At 37.4% G+C, this 16,586-nt stretch overlaps 2 protein-coding genes across 10 annotated transcripts in view; one reads left to right on the top strand and one right to left on the bottom strand.

Annotated features, from left to right (window-relative positions):
- Window positions 1-8,902, top strand: part of Prepl (prolyl endopeptidase like) — a 55,534-nt gene extending 46,632 nt beyond the window's left edge. For all 9 annotated transcript variants that reach the window (XM_074049606.1, XM_074049605.1, XM_074049604.1 and 6 more), the window contains 5 exons: window positions 871-1,087; window positions 4,318-4,467; window positions 4,886-5,009; window positions 5,776-5,849; window positions 6,209-8,902. In XM_074049606.1, the coding sequence (XP_073905707.1) occupies window positions 871-1,087; window positions 4,318-4,467; window positions 4,886-5,009; window positions 5,776-5,849; window positions 6,209-6,298 (655 nt within the window). In that variant the 3' untranslated portion in view covers window positions 6,299-8,902. The remainder of the gene's footprint in view (window positions 1-870; window positions 1,088-4,317; window positions 4,468-4,885; window positions 5,010-5,775; window positions 5,850-6,208) is intronic.
- Window positions 6,565-16,586, bottom strand: part of Slc3a1 (solute carrier family 3 member 1) — a 36,981-nt gene continuing 26,959 nt past the window's right edge. Inside the window, exons 8-10 of the mRNA XM_074049614.1 lie at window positions 13,038-13,205; window positions 11,919-12,035; window positions 6,565-7,445 (exon numbers count right to left, since the gene is read on the bottom strand). Coding sequence (XP_073905715.1) covers window positions 7,002-7,445; window positions 11,919-12,035; window positions 13,038-13,205 — 729 coding nt within the window. The 3' untranslated portion in view covers window positions 6,565-7,001. The remainder of the gene's footprint in view (window positions 7,446-11,918; window positions 12,036-13,037; window positions 13,206-16,586) is intronic.

Raw genomic sequence — 16,586 nt, 5'->3', positions numbered from 1 at the left:
TTTTGGTTTTGGCTTTGTAGCAATTCCTGGGTCTGAACTCAGTGTCTCCAGGCTTACAAGACATGCACTCTACTACTTGAACCACATCCCTAGCCCAGGACTCCTTTTTTCCAGCCTAATATCTATTTTATTTTAGCTGTTTTCAAGACACAAATATAATTTTGTTTCTGCTTAAAATCTTCTCCACCTCCCTATCTCGAGAACACAGTCCCAAATTCCTCAGTAAAGTACTGTAATGACCTGACTTATCTCTGTGGTGTCATCTTATCATCATGTCCTTTCACATGACATGCTCTGCTACCTCCTTGCCTTTGCACATGCTGTGTTTTATCTGTGTCTTAATGCCTTCCCTTTCCTTGCCCTTCTGGAAATTCACATTCTTCCTTCACCATTCAGCTTACTTATCATCTTAGTCATTTGGGCTCCTAACTCATGTATATATCTAACTGGACAGATAGACATTCTTTTCCTCTGCTTCTGTAAAACTTAAATATGCTTATGTTACAGCAGCAATCACAATGCTTGGTAGCTCTGTTTTCTTTCCTCACAGGGATTTTTTTCTTTATATTTCTAAAGAAATATCATCTACAGTTAGACAATCCCTGATAAATAGTAAGTAGGCACTTCAAGGGTATTTGTTGAATTAATTTTTGACTATATCAGATGTTGGTAAACTTTTCTCTGAAAAACTAGATAGTAAACGTTTAGGCTTTGCAGGCCAGGCACAGTCTCTGTTGCATAGTCCTTCTTGTTTTCTCCCCAGCTTTTAAAAATGTGACAACAGTCGGTAGCTTGAGGGCCATACAGAAACATTTCTCCAGATGTAGTTTGCCGACCTCTATCTACATCATTGTCATTTTCTCACTACAGGGGTGGTGGTGAGTTAGGCCTCCAGTGGCATGCCGATGGCCGTCTAACTAAAAAACTCAATGGTCTTGCTGACTTAGAGGCTTGCATCAAGACGCTTCATGACCAAGGCTTCTCTCAGCCAAGTCTCACAACCCTGAGTGCTTTCAGTGCTGGAGGGGTGCTTGCAGGAGCATTGTGTAATTCTAATCCAGAGCTGCTGAGAGCTGTGACTTTGGAGGTAAGTACACTCTCTCTCCTGTTTTCACAATGGGGCAGGTGCAAAGCTCTTCAAAGAAAGAATTTTCTGTTTTACCACAGCATAAGAGTACAACAAAGCTTTAAGTTCAAACACAGAATTATAGCTCTAGGAGAATGTCTATAATTATTTTAATCCAACTATTTACTCTTTTCTCATTCTTCTCTGACAATGTTCTTTGCTAATTTTGAAGGATTTCCACTGAAAGATGAATAGCCATTCTCAGTGATCATTTTCTGTTTGTCAGAACTTTTAGAATTGGTGGAAAGAAATAAACATGTACACCTCAGAGGTCCAGAAGTTGATGGATCAGCCTGTCTCTGGGAGGCACCATATCCTCTCACTCCTAGTCATTGTGACACTCTGCTACCCATTTGACATTTCAGTTCTGGATTTAGAGGCTATTTTTAGATGGCGGGGGGGTTGGTATTTGTGCAACTGTTTTGAGACAGTCTAATTATGGAGCCCATACTGGCTTTGAACTCATGATCTTCCTGCCTTAGCCTCCCTACTGCTAGGATTACAGGTGTGCACCACACCTGTCTTAGATACTCCTCCCCCTCACACACCTTTATGTCATTCTCTTTTGTTGGTGGTACTGGGGTTTGAATTCAGGGCTTCATGCTTACTAGGCAGGCACTCAAGCACTCAACCACTTGAGCCACTCCCCTGGTCCATTTATACTCCATTCTTAATGGCCTATTGGGTGTAGCTTTCCTGTCTTTTAATTGAAATATCTTATCCTGTAGTTTTTTTCCTATTGTCTAAAACTATGAAGCTAAGTTACAGCATTTAATTTCACATCAATCATTCTGTGACTCCCTACTTAGATATTCTGGAAAATAATGACTGGGAAAGGAGAGAGTAAATGATTTTCGCAGGGTTTTTTTGTTTGTTTTGAGTTTTATTTTGGTTTTTGGTTTTGGGGTTTTATTGTGGTACTAGAGTTTGAACTCAGGGCCTCATGCTTCAAGACAGGTGCTCTATCACTTTGCTTGTACTTTTTTTTTTTTTTTTTTTGGCTTTTACTTTTTTAGGTGGGGCCTCATATTTTTGCTTGGGACCAGCCTCAGACCTTGACCCTTCTATCTAGGGCCTTCCGTATAGCTGGACCACAGGCTTGATAGACTATACTCAGCTTATTGATTGAGATGGGGTCTCACTAACTTTTTGCTTGGGCATGTTTTGAATTGCAATCCTCTCATCTCCGCCTCCCAGGTAGCCGGAATCATGAATATAAGCCACTGTACTGGCCTATTTGCAGTTGTTTTTTGGTTTTGGTTTTGGGGTTTTTTTAGGGTGAAGGGTAGTAAGTTTTTATTCCTAATCTATAAATCTATTTTTTAAAAAATACAAGTACTAAGTATAAAGGAAATAAGCCTACTCACAAAGATAATAATAGTAAAATTATTTACAATATAAAGAAAGGGCACCTAACCCTGATTTTTATAAATTAAAAAGGAAATAATCAGAAATGTACTTGTAAGCGTATTTCTCCCAGGCTGCTTATTATCAGAGTGAGTAATGAGAAACCGTGTACATATCCATCAATAGGGTGTTTACGTCATGGTTCTTGATTGCAAGCACCACAAGCCCTGGCTGCTTGCAGGTAAGAATGCACATGTTCAGGACCAGCCTGGGAAGCTGCCACCATTGCACTGCTGAGCACAAATCACCCATGACATTCTAGGAACTGGATATAATGTCACTTTTGCCTGAATAAACTCTGATCACTGCTTCTTTGAATCACCAACTTCCCATTCAAAGTTTGGGACACAGGTGTCTGATTGGTGGACCCAAGCTGTGTGGCTATTCTTGAGCTGCAGGGAAAGCTGAGAAAGAGACTTGGCTGCCATCTCCTGTGTCTGTAGTGGCAGACACGCTGTCTATGTTGGTGATTTTCCAAATACAGAAAAGGAGTTCAGATGCTGGGCAGTCAAGAAGACCTGTGGACACTACTGACTTGGTCAGTGGTCGGTATGGGGCAAGGCTGGAAAGTGTGTGAACTGTAAGGAGCGCATGGTTAGGTGAGGAAAGCAGCCTCCCTTCATTAACTGTTTCAGCACAGGTTAGGAGCCAGTGCTGGTTATCTTTTCTTTTACCTTGGATAGTTTCTAGATTTTCTTCAACTAGCATTTATTACTTCTAATAAAATAAAATCTCAACTGGTAAAAAAACGAGTTGATATGTTATTGGGGGCTTTTCTAATTTTTTAATTGTAAGAAGTCATAAAATTTATGTTTTGATATATGGCTCAGCATTAATTACACTCACACTGTTGTGCAGTCTCTAGAACTGTTTTCATCCTGCGTAATTGAAACACTGCATTCCTTTCTTCCCCAGCCCCACAAAATCACCCTTCTGCTTTCTGTCTGTGTGAATTTGGTGAAATCATACAGAATTTATCTTTTGACACTGGCTTATTTCACTTAATATCATATTCTCAAGTTTCATCCATAGTGTAGCAGGTATCAGAATTTCACTCTTTTTTAAGGCTGAATAATATTCCGTTGTATGTATACACATTTTGCTTATTCATCAATCTGTTGATGGACACTTGGGATGCTTCTACCTTTTGGCTATTGTGAACAATGCTGCTATGAATGTGGGTGTACAAATACCCCTTCAAGATCCTGCTTTCAGTTCTTTTGGGTATATACCTAGGGATGGACTCACTGGATCATAAGGTAAACCTAAGTTTAATTTTTTAGGCACTATCATAGTGTTTTCTACAGTGGCTGCACCAATTTATACTCTGACCAATGGTGCATAAGGGTTTGTCATCTACCAATACTTGATATTTTCAGATGTTTTTTTTATTAATACAGTAGTGCTGTATTCAGTACCTATCACTTTTGTGTAAGGAAAAAACATATATACACACACACACACACACATATATATATATATATATATATATATATGAGTAAAAGTCACCAAACTAAAAATAAAAAACTAGAGGATAAACTCTTTCTTACTATATAAATGTCATTTGAGAAGTCTGCATACTTAAAAGACTGTTGTAAATTGCCCACTGTGATTTAGGCTGAGTAGTTACTTTGACTCCTGAGGATTCACACAGTTCTTGAGCTGTGTTCGCTCACATCAGTATGTATGCTTGTAAAGAATATGATTTTCTGAAACTCATTTGCCCAATGTCTTAGTTGAAGTGTTAAGTTTCTTTGGCTCTTTTTCTTTTTTTTTTTAATTAGGCCCCTTTCTTGGATGTTCTCAACACCATGATGGACACTACACTTCCTCTGACGTTAGAAGAAATAGAAGAATGGGGGAATCCTTCTTCTGAAGAAAAGCATAAGAACTACATAAAACGCTACTGTCCCTATCAAAATATTAAACCTCAGGTAGTGAAAGACAGTTACGATGCACTGTTCTGAAGTAATAGAGAAGATAATCAAAAGATAGTCACCCATACTGAGCCAGGAGTTAGTAGGGCTTTAAAGATATTTCTGTTTATGATATTCAAACAGCTTTTAGCACCATAGCTGCTCATGCTTCGTGTTTGCTTCAGTTTAATACCTCAGGAAAATAGTTACCATGCCTCAGTTACTAGACTAGATGAAGTCATGGCCTCTTCAGATAAGAAGGCTATTCTAGGTAGCAAGTCTGATACTTGTAACACTGAGATTTGCTCCTAATATCAAATGAGAAGAAACTTCTACTTAGGGAAAAATTGGAGGCAGTTATTTTTCATATTCTGTCAGGTAGAAGGGACTGTAGGAGTAATATAAACTCTTTACACATCTGTTGTGTTTTTTTTAGCATTATCCTTCAATTCACATCACAGCTTATGAAAATGATGAACGTGTACCTCTGAAAGGAATCATAAACTATACTGAGAAACTCAAGGAAGCCATCACAGAACATGCTAAAGTTACAAGTGAAGGTAGGAGTGTGTCTGGAAACAGACCAGTACCTCAGCATACTGCTCAGAGTAACGTCTCATGCTGTAGACCAAACCATCTGCCCATGATTTAGGATGACTAATTGTTTTCCTACATTGACTATCCAGTTAAAGTATATGTAATTATAACTGCCTAACCTCTTCTTCAAGGACAATGTGAAAGTAGGCAGAAAAAACTAAATCTAAATATCAAATATAACTTGAAGATGTACTCATACAATCATCATTTGTTTAACAATATTTATTGAGACTTATTCCTAGCCATCTTTAAAGAGACTTGGGAGTTTTTGCTTTGGAGCCTCAGTGCCCCAACTAGCTGCTATAAGGTAGTTCTTTTGTTATCATTAGATAACAGCTCTTCCTTTTGCTTTGAAATTGCATGCCAAGACATCTCAGTGCTCAGAAGTAGGTAGGGCCTACCTATAAGTCACAGCCTCCCTGTACCTAGCTCCAGTTCTCCTTCACACCCATTGCTATGTAAGTTGGTGTTTCCAGGGTATAGGACTCAGGTTTCACAGGGCCATTGACTCCCTCCTAGTCATAACCTCCCCTATGTGGTATGTCCATCCAGCTTCACAGAGTCTCTGCTTCCCCTGGTCTAGAAACTTCTGCTGCTTGACCCTGCTCTCTTTGTTGCTAGTAGTGGTGGTGGTGGTACTGCCTTTAGTCCTTTGCAACTAAAAGAGAGGGGAGAAATGGGTGTCAATCTTCTGAAGACTCTAATTGTTTTGTATGTTAACTCTTTCAGGCTATCAGACCCCCAATATTATTTTAGATATTCAGCCTGGAGGGAATCATGTGATTGAGGATTCTCACAAAAAGGTATGTTATATAGCCTCTCAGTTGACAGAGTCCCCTTGGAAATGGATTGTATTCAAGTTTTTCAGCAGTTGAGATAGTCATTTCACAAATATCAGACCTGTGATTGAGATGCAAGAGGGGAGGGATGGTCAATGAGTCCTCAAGACAAAAGCTCACTCTTGTACTTGATAAGGGAGCTCTGTTAAAGAAAGTAATTGGATCTTTATTGTTGGAAGCATTCTTCCTTTGTCTTGAATAAAAGGACTCCTGCCATAAATTGGTGACTTTGGGATTAGGTAAAGATGGAAAAACAAAGACTGAAAACATTGGAATTTTACAACAAAGTCTTTCTATCTAATTTTAAAATGTGTTTCTTTTAGATTACAGCCCAAATTAAATTCCTGTATGAGGAACTTGGACTTGACAGCACCAGTGTTTTTGAGGATCTTAAGAAATACCTAAAATTCTGAAATGCATTCAACTGGGAATTGGAGACATTAAAATATTCGTCTTATTTTCAATTGGGTTGTCAAAAGTGAGGTTTCAAGTTATTAAATAATTTTTTAAAAGTTGCTTCTCCATCCAGATTTTGCTTAGCCACATCTCGCTTGTACTGTTCCACTAATGAGGTGCACGCCCCTTAACCTAAGAGAGTAGTTTTCAAGTCATGCTGCCTAGAAGGACATGGAGAATGGGGTGGAGGGAAGGAGTGGGGACACAGAATTCCAGGCGTCTCTTCCAATCAAAACAACTTTATGTCCTTTATTAGAATTTTCTTTCAAGAGTTTACAAATCAGTGTCCTTCCTCTTTGCTAGTGACCATTTCAGACACTGTAGTGTAAGTCATCTTCCAATCTCTATGACCTCATTTTAAAGAAAAGGATAACATTCTTCACATCTAAATACTGTAGAGCTTTTGACTATTCTAGGGTCCTAAGTTGTTCTGCTCATCTTTTACTGAAGTTGTCTCAATAAAGTTACAGGTACCTACAAGCAAGTTTTCTTTTAAACACTTTATTAATCTTTCAAACATTTGATAACCTTTCCTAAAGCAGTTACAGTCAAGCAACAGAAATATCTAAAAATGACTATATAAAGTTTACTTAACATCATGCTTATATGAAGTGATAGTACAACCAAACGCCAGTGTTCCTGTCTCTTTGATGTAGGTTCCTAACACAGCTTGTACAGTATGTTTAATGCACTGGAATAGCACGCTCGATTGGAAACAAAACATTTGTCTCTGAATGGTATTTGGTAATGAAGGAGATTCTTCGTTTTGTGTTCCAAGATAAATCCATCTCCCTTCTCCAGAAAAATGCCACGGGTATCAATTTCACTGCCTTTGGAGGCAGAATTGGTACTCAGTTTTATTCTCAGTCTTGTAGGAAGGTCTGAAATCATTTCCTGTAGATTTAGTCGTGTTGATGAGTCTCCAAAATTCAGAACCACAATAAGGACTCTGTCTTTGCCATCCAGCTCTCTTGTGTACACAACGGAGTGGCTGTCATTCCTCAAAAGGCAAAACCAGCCCCTGCTGAGGAGCAGCTCCTGGGCATGAAGCAGACTTAACTCTTGATATAATTTCAAAGCTGAACTGGGCTGAGTTTTTTGGACCTATTTTTTAAAAAGAATATTTACATGAATGTTTGATTCTAAGAATTTTTTTAAATATTTTAGTATCTAATTATTGTTTCCAAAAAAAAATCTTGCTTCCATTTGCCCTTTAACTGCCAAATTGTAAACATTACTAAATAAATAAGAACAGTTTATGTAAAACTAATAGAAATTACAAATTCCAATTTTCAGCTTCTCAGGAGTCAGTGCAGGTACATAGTGCTCTACTACATCTTAAAGTTGTTGTAGAAAACAGATTTGGCTATAGTTAGGGAATCCCGAAACAAATGTCCATATCTAAGCTAACAGATATGTAACCTGCCTAAATGAAGTCACTCTGTGCTACATTGTAACTGCCAAATGCCTGGAAGAAAACAAGCCACCATGGTGATGGACTCAGCACTTGTGGATTTGGGCTTATCTGTTCTCTTCTGTAGAATAACATGTAGCTTGCATTTCCCCAAAGATCATGTAACTTCAGCAGATGTGCTGCCTGCACAGCTAATGATGGGACAGAGTTGAAAAAAGGATACAAAGCAAAAAGCTGTCTACAGTAAAAGTTAGAAATTGTAGATTTTTTTTTTAACCATGAAAGGTAGTATGTGTCAATTAAAGATTTGGGTTATTTTGTAGCTATATAAAACACACAATTTAATGTTGGACATTTCTTGCTGTTTTTCCCTTTAACATTTCAAACTTTTTTTTATTATATAGCTTCCATTATTTAAATGGTAAATAATACTCTGTTGAATGGTTATATTATAGTTAACCATTCCCTTTCATTTTAGCATTTGCATTTCTAATATATTTCATTTTTATTCCCGTCTCCACCCACATTTTATATTATTTATCTAAGATAGATTATCAAAGATGTCAAAGAGTATGGACATTCAATACATAATGCCAAATTATTCTTAAGAGCTGTTGCCAAATCAACCATAATGTTCATTTCTTTGTAAGCTTACCAGCCATGTGTCCTGGGATGGAGGTAGTTATTGTTAGAGTTGTTGTTCTTTAGGGGTGGATGCTTAATATGTGTCCTTAATGAGTATCTTATTGTGTTTGAAAAAATGTTTATTCTGTCCATCAGGTGCAAAAGTGCTAATACTACATGTAGATGGCTTGTCAAAGTTATTACTAACGTTTTCTGTAGCTTTAGATAACGCATGAAAAGTACATAGTTCGGTGCCACTCACTTAAGAAGTGCTCAGTGTTAGCTATTATTTTTGTCTACTTTAATTTGAAATTGCTCCCTGTAATTGTGTATTTCTTGATTTCTCTTTGTATTTCTCAAAGTACTTGTTTTGTATATTTTGAAGCTATTGTTACTTGCATAAAGATACATGACTTTTCGTGAACTTCATTTTTTTTTACAATCTTTGAAAATTGCCTTTGTGTCATATAATGCTCTTCATATTGAATTCTATTTTGTCTGCTATTAAATATTTCCAAGCTTGCTTTCTGTAACTTCATTTTTTGTCTAAGAAATTCATGTATATGGTATAAAATTCAGTAACAAGAAAAACATATACAACAAAAAGTTTTTCTTCAACCATTCCCTTGCTGCCCAGGTTGCCTTCCAGAAACAGACACAATTGCTGTTTGTGTTTTTTTGTTTTTTTGCATCACATGAAATGATAATTCTGTGCTTATGCAAACATACAGACTTTCTTCTTCACACAAATGGTGGCATATTCCCACCCTATACTCTTTGATTATTTAATGTGTATTAGAAATGGTCTCTCATCAGTGCAGCTATTTGAATCCTTTTTAAAAGCTAAATAGTAGTCCCATAACTGACTGAACTGTTTTTGTACTAATAAAATGTTCAAATCATTTCTCAAGTCATCTATTACAAACAATGCTGCAGTCAGCATCTTTGTATATTTATCATTTTGTATAAATATCTAGGAATAGAACTACTAGATCAAAAAGTATATGTGCTTGTTTTGATAGCTAAGTTGCAAGCTTTCTTTTTGTTACAATTTGCCTGCTATATTTATTTATTTTAACTATTTCTGTGTCCTTTTAGTTATGTCTCATGTCTGGATTTTGTTTATTATCTAATCTGGGTGTTTTTATTAATATGTGAATTTAACCCATTCACATTTGTGATTACCATGGTTTTTTTTTGTTTTTTTTTTTTTTTTTTTGTGGTACTGGGGATTGAACTCAGGGCCTCATGCATGCAAGGCAAACACTAAACCACTAAGCTATATCCCCAGCCCTGATTACCATGTTTTGACATAATCCTGAAGCCTTATTTTATCTTTTATTTACAATTGTTCTTTTGTTTTAGGTTTTTTACTTTTTAAAAACCTTCTGTTGGATCAGTTATTTGCATAATTTCATTTATGTCTGCCCTTACCCTTAAAATTATAAACACTACTTTAAAATAAATTTTTCTCAACATCTAGAACAATGCTGTCCAACATAATTTGGCAGTGCTAGAAATTTTCTATACCTATGCTATTCAATATGGTAGCCACTAGCTACTGAGCACCTAAAATGTTAGTGTGACCCATGAACTGATTTTTTTATTCTGTTTACCAGCCGTGGTGGGTAAGGGCTTCTGGACAGCTCAAGTCTAGGGTCACTTTTTCCATCCTTTGTACAAGATGAACACGTTAGCCTGCTTGTACTCATGTGCTCTTTCTCCACCACCCCCTCCTTCACTTCCCATCTAGAAACAAGTCACTAGGAAATCCACTCAAGACTACATTATTTGACATTATGCATCAAAAATTATCCTTAAGCTTTGTTGGCTCCTTTTCTTATTTTTAGTACATTAGGTCTCCCTTTTAGGTTCATTTTTGCTTTTGCTGGGGTCCCCTAATTCAGGAAGAGGCTGTCCATGGCAGAACATGGGTCCTTTTCCATCTCTAATCCACCTTACATTTAATGCTAGTTTAAATGGAGATAGGATTCTAGGTCTAGGAGTAAGTTTTCACCGCATTTGAAAATAAAGTCCTAATGTGTTCTCGTGTTCACTTGAGAAGTCTGATGCCAGTACCATTCTTGGTCCTCTTCTCAGGAAATCTAATTTTCATGTTAGGCTTCTTTTTGAGTAGTTTCACTTTATCATTGTCATTGTCATTCTAAAAGAAAAAAAATCTTCCTCTATCTCTAGCTTATGTGCTTTTTTAAATTATTATTATGTTTCCTCCAGTCTCTGTTCTGGAATTCTATTTTTGTTGTATGAAGATTTTCTGGATCTATCCTCCACATACCAAAATTTTCTCCCAAACTATTAACTTATTTTGCCTTTTTTTCCCCAGTGCATTTTGGAGCAAGCCCCTGAATCTGTTTTCCAGTACACTAATTAAAATTTCTATGCCATTGGTTATTTTGATAATATTTTACATTTCTCCAAGCATCGCTCTTAAAGATTTTTAATGACTGCTAAACTGATAAAAAAAAAAGTTATTGTTTAAATTTTCATTTTTCCATCTTGATATGCATTTTTTCATAGGATTTCTTTTTCTTTTTTTGGTGGTACTGGGGTTTGAACTTAAGGCCTCATGATTGCTAGGCAGGCCTTCTACCACTTCAGCCAGGCAACCACTCCTAAAATTTGCCACATAGACTCAGATTGGTCTATGAGAACATTTTGGAAATAAAAAAATTAAAAGACATTTAATCTAAAACAAACATATTGTGCTTTAAAGGCCTATAAAGAGGGCTGCAGGTATATAGCCCAAGTGGTAGAGAGCTTGCCTGGCATATGCAAGACCCTGGGTTCAACCAACAGTACCACAAAAAAGGGGAGGGCTATAAAGAAGCAAAAAAAACTGTGTGGGTTTTTGTGAACAGGAGGATGGTATAGAATACTACAGCAGAATAAGCCAGGAATTCCTTCAGATTACTTAGAAGTTTCAGGGTGGGGGCTGTGAATGTGTTAGGAATCCTTAGGTGATGCCAATAACTTCTCTTAAACTGTTTTCCAATGAAATTTTCACTAGAGCTTGCTCACTATGAAAATAGAAAAAGCATACGCTTAAAGCCAATGGATGTTTTTCCAGAATAGCTACTTTGGGTATCACTCATGTCTTCTGTTCTTCAGGTAAATGGCCTTGTTCTCAAAGCCACATTCACCTACACTCATAGCTGATCTTTATGCCAGTCTTCCAATCCATCCCCCTCTCTCCCTGTCTTCTGAGAGGCAGAGAAGGGTAGCTGCACTTGCTGAAAAGACTTCCATAAAATTCCTTTCATTGCTCAAAGGTCTCAGTTGTAGTCATTACATTGAAGAGTGTGTTGTAAATGATTCTAAAGACGGTAAACTTGTGTGCCAGTTTATTTTCACAAAGGCATGATTTGCAAACTCCTTACAAACTGAAAACTGCAAGATAAGTCTAATGGATTTAAAGAGCATCATTTAAGGTGTTAGACACTCCAGATGAGTGTTTATTGTTAGTACAGATACTCATTTCTTGCTTCTAGAACCAATATAAAATTTTCATTGATACTTACATCAACATTCACAGTGTGGTAATCTGAATTGGTGGGTAACCATGTGTGATTGCCTTCAGAAAACCCAGCATTTGAACTGTTGTCCCACTGCATTGGTGACTTTGAGAGAAGGGTATTCTATGTCAAAAGGCCAAAAAGGGAAAACAGTGGTGAGATTATTAAAAAGAAATGTATTTTGGTCCTTCTTGATTTTCTTCCTAATAACTTACTTCCCTATGGTTCTTAGCTAATGCCTGCATGCATTAGCATTTGCAATGAAAAAACAGTACCGAAACCAATTTCCTACTTTCAATTGGAAAATAGCCAAAAACATCTTGAGTCTGAATAGATTAGCCTACCTGAACTTTAACATGTTTTAAATCTTTGCTTCTTTTCCCCACAAATGTGTAATGAATGATTTCAAAATATGTCATTTACCAATTCATGCTATTTCATTCTTCTAGAATACAGTGATGGTGAATTCAAGAACACTGCCAGGTACAAGTGAGCCTGGATTCTATCTGCCTCTTTCATTCAGCCTTGTTATTGTAGGAGGAATGCACACAAATTGAGCTGCTGACAAGAGAAAAGTTTCACTTTTACCAAATATTAGGAAAATTGGATTTCATACAAATGGAAGCTAACCATACAAATTGAGGGCTCAAGGTCAGTCATCTACCCAGCAACTGGGTAAAGAGCTATAGCCTCAAACAAAAACAAAATAAAAGCCACTCAACTACACTTGGTAACATAAGAGGAAGAGACTGGATGTTGTGGTCACATGAGAATCTAGCAGGGTAAGTAAAAACTAGAAAAATAAGTTCCTAAATCATATTTCAGGTAGAGGACAATGACTATTCCAAACAAAATTATTGGTTCTCAAAATTTAGTATGCATAAAAATCAGCTGGAAAACATATTTAAAATGTAAATTTCTTAGCTCCATCCATGCAGTTCAGTTGTATGAACTGAATGCTCAGAAAGAAGCATTTTTAATAAACTCCCAAACCACCAAGAGTGGAGATGAATTCTTGCTGTGTACTAACAGAGAAAAAGTAACCATGATTTTCAGTAATGGAACAAAAATAGTAGATTCTTGATTTCACAGCTGCAGTTCATGGTGAAATTGCAATAAACTTACAGCATTATAGTTTTCAATGAGATCAGTGGCCAAAATATTTCCCATTCCTATTTCTTCTCCATAGTAAGTTATGGGCGTTCCAGGGAGTGTAAAAAGAAGCATGTTCATGGCATTGACATAATGCTTTCCAAAGCGAGACGTCAGCCGGGTATTCTCTGGTCCACCAATCTGAAAGGCAAATGTTTTTAAGAACACAGCTGTACGCACAGTTCTGTGGCCAATTACATTTCACAGAAAGGTCAGCAGGCACAAAGGTAGCTGTGTGGTATGTTGAGATCAGCAACCCTGGATTTGAGTCCTAAGCCTACTGCTTGCTGTGTAAGTGGCCTGTTTGCTATCTTGGCCACTGATGTATTACAAATAAGCTTTAGTATGCCTATGTTGCATACTCATATTTTCTCACATTTGAATAAGATAATATTGCTGGGCCCCAGTGGCTCATGCCTGTAATCCTAGCTACTTGGGAGGCTGAGATTGGGAGGACCATAGTTCAAGGCCATCCTGGGCAAATAGATCATGAGACCCTGTCTCCAAAACAACCAGACCAAAATGAACTAGAGGTGTGGCTCAAGTGGTAGAGTACCTGCTTTGCAAGCACAAAACCCTGAGTTCAAATCGCAGTCCTACCCAAAAAAAGATAATATTGGCAGGAAAGAAAACAAATATTTCCCCCATAAAAAGCAGGACAGGTGAAAAGATAGAAAAGAGAGAGATGGGCAAAAGACTTCTGACGTATCCTTTTATTGTTTTACCATTTGGATTATTCAAAACTAATTTTAAAAGGCAAATCAACTCATAAATTTACAAAACTGGGCATGGTGACCCATGGCTGTAACCCACCACAGGAGGATTGTGAGTTTGAGGCCAGCCTGGGCTATAGAGCAAGACCCCATCTGAAAAACACAAAACAAGAATCAAAAATTATATAATCCAAAAGGAAACTGTAAAGTGTTTTCTATTTTTTACATATTTTTATGTTAAATGCTTTAATTACATATTACATGTACTCCTTATTTAAATAAGGATTTACTTCAATCAACTGTCAACCCTTTTCATAACACCACAACTCAGTCTTGTGTGCATAGCTGAACATGACACTTTACTATTTACGAAGTTTTGGACTGGAGGCCTGCCTCAAGTCATAGAGCACCTGCTTTGCAAGCATGAAGCCCTGAGTTCAAACCCCAGTCCCTCCCACCAAAAAAAAGTACTTCAATAGCTATGTTGTGTCGTATTTCCCCGCTCCACACTTCTGTCAAGTATTACGGCCATTTTACAAATGAAACCAGCTTTGAGAAACAGCATCATTTAGTCAAATCACAGTATGAGGGAGAATCAGTCTTTGAATCTGAGTCTTCGAATGGGAATTTGATTGCTATAATTCATGAAAAGAAGGGGTATTCTCCCAACTAAGATTTACTAAAACAATCTTCATGATTTTATCTTTATAAGCAATTGTAAAATATTTTTCTACTATTATGGTAAGAAAATTAGTCCAAACTTTGCCTCCATCCTTTTTATTCTTTTCATTATCTTGAGTTCTGACAACAACTGATTTCTGAAGCCTTCTGGACATAGGAATTAAAATCAGAAGATATTTCCAGAAGTAGTTCACAGCAGTAGGCACAGAACAGGGCTTCTCACAGGTTGAAAGGTCCCACTCACCTATGATACTAAAGATTTTAAATAAATATTTTTTAATTGCTCAAACTGCATCATAAGTTTTTTGGCATGGCACACTTTAAGAATGGCAAAATAAAGAATTCAAAATATTTCTATTAGGGCAACAAGATGATTTTACTTAAGAAAAAACAGCTGGATCTCAGAAGTGAGCTTGGTAGCATTTTAATTTCCCCTCTTGCCCCTCTCCTCACACCCATGATACACTGGCAAGCCAACAGACTCTTAAGTACAGTAGCTGAAAACTAGCCAGCAGCCACTGAAAGGGCAAAATGGGTTTAAAGTTCAACCGAAGTACAGTCCTTAGGGAACTGGTGCTGTTGCTGACTGCTCACTCTTGCACCCTGTGCAAACAGCAACAGCTTTGTTCCCCAGGGACTTGGTTTTGCTGAAAACATTCCCATGTTATGCCTGTCTGCATGGTGCTACCAGTTGGGGCTAAGCAAAGGCTAGCAGAAAAAGGAAAAGGAAAAGTTGGGAATGACATGTCTGTGAATGGCTTTGAAAAGCTCCAACATACTCCAGGGAATCTAGAAGGCTACACTTAAGTGTAGGGCTGTGTGCATGATGAGGGCTGTGCAGGTGTCCAGGGAAGTCTTGGGAAGGCTCTTATCTCTCACCTCTGGCTAACCATGAGGCTCTGGACAAACAGAAAGTGAAAACTTAGGTGGAGTTGTGAACTGCCAAAGTGTTGGAAGCATGCCCCAAACACACAGATGAGAGTCATGGGTTCAAGCCACCTAAGGAGTGTCTTTCTAGTCATTAACTGACAAAACAGAACAAAGTATAATAAAGTCTACAGAATCAGTATGCAACAGCCACTAAAGAAAAAAAAGCAGTAACAACAGACACTGGGTAGGGGAGAAAATGATTTCCAGAATGGCTTTCTACCATTAAAAATATCCAGTTTTCAGCAACAAAAATAGAAGACATACAAAGAAACAAAAATATGACCTGTTTCCTGAAGGGGGAAATAGTCAATAGAAAATGTTGCTGAGGTGAGGAAAACCAAACATTCAGACTTACTAGGCAAATACTAATAAGTAAAATCAGTTATTATACATGTGTGCAGAGAACTGGGCAATTTCTAAAGAATTTAAACTATGAAAATAGTGCCTCATCAAATAAATATTATCAATACAGAGAAATTATGAAAAAAAAAAGAACCGAATAGAAATTTTGGAGTTGAAAAGTACAGTAACAGAAATGAAAATTGCCCTAGGAAGGCTGGACAGATTTGGATGGGAGGAGAACTAGAAACATGAAGACAGGTCAGTTGACTATATCTGGACTGAGAACCAGACAGAAAAGAATGAAGAAAAATGAGTAGCATCTCTGAGACCTGCAAACCAATACATGCATAACAGAAGTCTCAAAAGAGAAGAAAGAAACAGTGTTTGGAAAAAATAATAACCAAAAACTCCCCAAATTTGGTGGAAAAGCAATTTTATGCATCCAAGAACCTCAGTAAACTTAGGAGCAAAAAATAAAAAAGACTCCCACTTAGACATATCAGCTAAACTGTCAAAAGGCACAGAAAAAAAATATTGAAGGCAGCAGAGAAAACTGACACATCACATACAGGGGAGCCTCAATAAGATTAGCAACTGGCTTCTCATCCAAAACCAGTCATGCTACAAGGCAATGACATCGTCAAAAGAAAGCCAGGTGTGGTGGCTCATGCCTCAGATCTCAGCTACTCAAGCAGGGATAGCGAGGATGGCAGTCTGAGGCTACAGCAGGCAAAAGAGGACAAGACCCCATCTCAAACCAATAAGCTTGGCATGTTGGCACATGCCTGTCTTGCAGGAGGCATACAAAAAGGAGAATTGAGGTCCAGGGTGGCCTAGGCAAAAACATAAGCCCCTC

The sequence above is a fragment of the Castor canadensis genome, chromosome 12 (assembly GCF_047511655.1).
Source record: "Castor canadensis chromosome 12, mCasCan1.hap1v2, whole genome shotgun sequence".
Lineage (NCBI taxonomy): Eukaryota > Metazoa > Chordata > Mammalia > Rodentia > Castoridae > Castor > Castor canadensis.
Note: the sequence above shows the minus strand (reverse complement) of the source record. Positions and strands in the feature narration are given on the sequence as shown.